The sequence below is a fragment of the Sesamum indicum genome, linkage group LG3, assembly GCF_000512975.1.
Source record: "Sesamum indicum cultivar Zhongzhi No. 13 linkage group LG3, S_indicum_v1.0, whole genome shotgun sequence".
Classification (NCBI taxonomy): Eukaryota; Viridiplantae; Streptophyta; class Magnoliopsida; order Lamiales; family Pedaliaceae; genus Sesamum; species Sesamum indicum.
In genome coordinates, this window is record NC_026147.1 from 4,610,044 (window position 1) to 4,612,541 (window position 2,498).

The following is a 2,498-nucleotide window of genomic DNA, read 5'->3' on the forward strand; positions in this document are numbered from 1 at the left end:
TTCCGAAGCTTTGTTGTTCCTCCAATATTTGCTTTGCCGAATTGACGGAAGAATCGCTGCAATCCTCGAGATGAATTGAGAGGAGCGTGGGTATATCTCCAATACCCAAAGGGATCTCCTCCAAGCAAAACATATTATAAAGATGAAGTCTCTCAAGATTGGGGAAGTGTATACTTTCTGCTCTCCACCGCTCTAGGTCATTGTACCATATGATTAGCACTTTCAATCGAGGAAATTGCCCATCAACTGGACTCCACTCAGGTCCCGTGAATGCATTATAGTACAATGTAAGCTTTTCAAGATTGGGCAAAACAGAACCAAAAATCGTCATCTCCTCCCAAGGAATACAGCAATTTGACAAACTCAATTTCTTGAGTGAAGTGGGGAAGGTGATGTTTGCCAATAGCGACACATTTTCCTCTAAAAGAAAAAGTGATTCCAGTTTCTGTAAGTAAGCAAGATTTTCTAGACAACCGCTGCCTTTTTTAATGTAAACAATTCCCAGTTTCTTAAGATTTGGAAGTCTATCAAGGACATCAATTGTACACCTAAAATCTCGAAAATCAGCAAGCGTCTGTAGGTTCTCCATGATCACTGAATCCTGGGTAACTATTGGGTGAGGTAAAACAATATCTCCACTTCCAATTAGATGCCTAAGTTGTGGCATATCCCAGATTTCAGACGGGAGTACTCCGGAGGAAAGACTCAAAGTTAAAGTTTGTAGGTTCCACAGCAAAGATATTGTAGACGGAGATTCAAATTCCGTCTTAAGGTAGCACAATTTAGTGGGATGCAGAAATTCCATATCGTCCACATAGGCTTTCACCCTCAATAATCTCAATCTAACCAGATTCGGATACATAATCCGACAGCCGTCGCACACTGAAAGGCTTGCAAGTGATGTCGACTGTGAGGTAACCTGAACTTCAGGAAGATCCATCCTTTGATCTTCATCGAGCTGAGAACTACATAGGAAACAAAGGCAAATTTCCCACCGGGGCTCAAAAAAATCAATACGTTGCGCTTTTGGTACACAAATCAAACATTCTTTTTGAGATTGTCTCAAGCATAGGTCCCTTAGAAGATCATGAATCCTGCATGTTTTAGCTTTCTTCCCTCCATAATTCCATTTATGAACCAAAATCAGATTCCTGTCAATAAGATTTCTCAAGTATTCCTCTGCAACCTCTTCCAAGGTTTTAGCTCTCGATGGTTTCAAAAATCCTTCGGCAACCCATAATTTTATTAGCTCGGAGGCTTTAATCTCGTCATCTTCAGGAAACATCCGCATATAGAGAAAACATGGTTTAAGATGAATAGGTAAGTTATCGTAACTCAAAGACAATATTTTTAAACAACGGTCATTGTATTCTAAGTTAGAAAATGAGTTTATACTTTTGGCTACTGACTCCCAGTGCTCCAGTATCCTGTTGGAATTTGCAAGCAATCCACCAATCACAACAATTGCTAAAGGAAGTCCATTGCACTTCTTTGCAATAGTCTTACCAATTTCTTCTAATTTCGGATATGGACAATTGTCTTCTCCAAAGGCTTTTTGACAAAGCAAATTCCAACTTTTATCCTCATCTAGAAAATCCATCACATAAGGGCTATGAGAACCTAAAGAAATTGCGACATTTGAAATCCTAGTGGTCACCAGTATTCGACTTCCATTCCTATTATTTGGAAAAAACAAACTTAAATCATCCCAAGCACTGATATTCCACATATCATCCATGACAATCAAATATCTTCATATGGATTGTCAAAAGTATTTTTAGCTAGAGTAGTCTTACCAATACCTCCCATCCCAGTTATTGGGATGATTTGGAGATCAGGTTCATTTCTAGTGAGCTCGTCCATGACTCGAACCAAGTGCTCATCAAATCCGACCATGGTACTACTCTTGCCACTGGAAGTAAATGCTGTGGATGAACTATCAGGCACAGATACTGCGGGTTGTTGTTTTGAGACATGGGTGCAGTCCTCTTGGATCATCCCCAACTCGTTCATGATGGAGTCAATCTTTTGGATTACTTTGTGTATATCTTGATAGAAAGATGAGAGGGCGGCCATATCCTGACTTTCATCCCGACATCCCTCACCAAGTTGATATACGACATGTAAGTCAATGACATCTTCTGCTTCATCAGCAAGAATAGCGATCTGTCTTGCCAGATCTTCCATTTCTAGGCTTATTCTCCCAGAATCAACTTCAAGAAATTCCAGCAAGAACTGAACTTTTTGCTGCAAGGTTTGAAGTTGGTTGGAGTCAAGATGAAGGCGAGTCCGGCGAGCAGGGTGCTGGATATTCTCCAAGACATGGGAAAGAGAAAGTAGAGAGGCATAAGCTGCTACTGCCATTCTGATCTTTGTTGCAATTGCTCTACGAGATTACAGACAATGTGAATGATTATGGTTTGTGCAAGCCAGCTAGCAACTTGGCCCTGATAATAAAATGCATTTTTGCAACAATTGTGATTAATTAATTTGTGAAA

At 40.1% G+C, this 2,498-nt stretch overlaps 1 protein-coding gene across 1 annotated transcript in view; it reads right to left on the reverse strand.

The window, feature by feature from the left end:
- The window catches only part of LOC105157438 (putative late blight resistance protein homolog R1A-3), a 3,618-nt gene extending 1,120 nt beyond the window's left edge, over positions 1-2,498 (reverse strand). Inside the window, exons 1-2 of the mRNA XM_020692469.1 lie at positions 1,797-2,498; positions 10-1,272 (exon numbers count right to left, since the gene is read on the reverse strand). Of these exons, the coding sequence (XP_020548128.1) occupies positions 10-1,272; positions 1,797-2,364 (1,831 nt within the window). The 5' untranslated portion in view covers positions 2,365-2,498. The remainder of the gene's footprint in view (positions 1-9; positions 1,273-1,796) is intronic.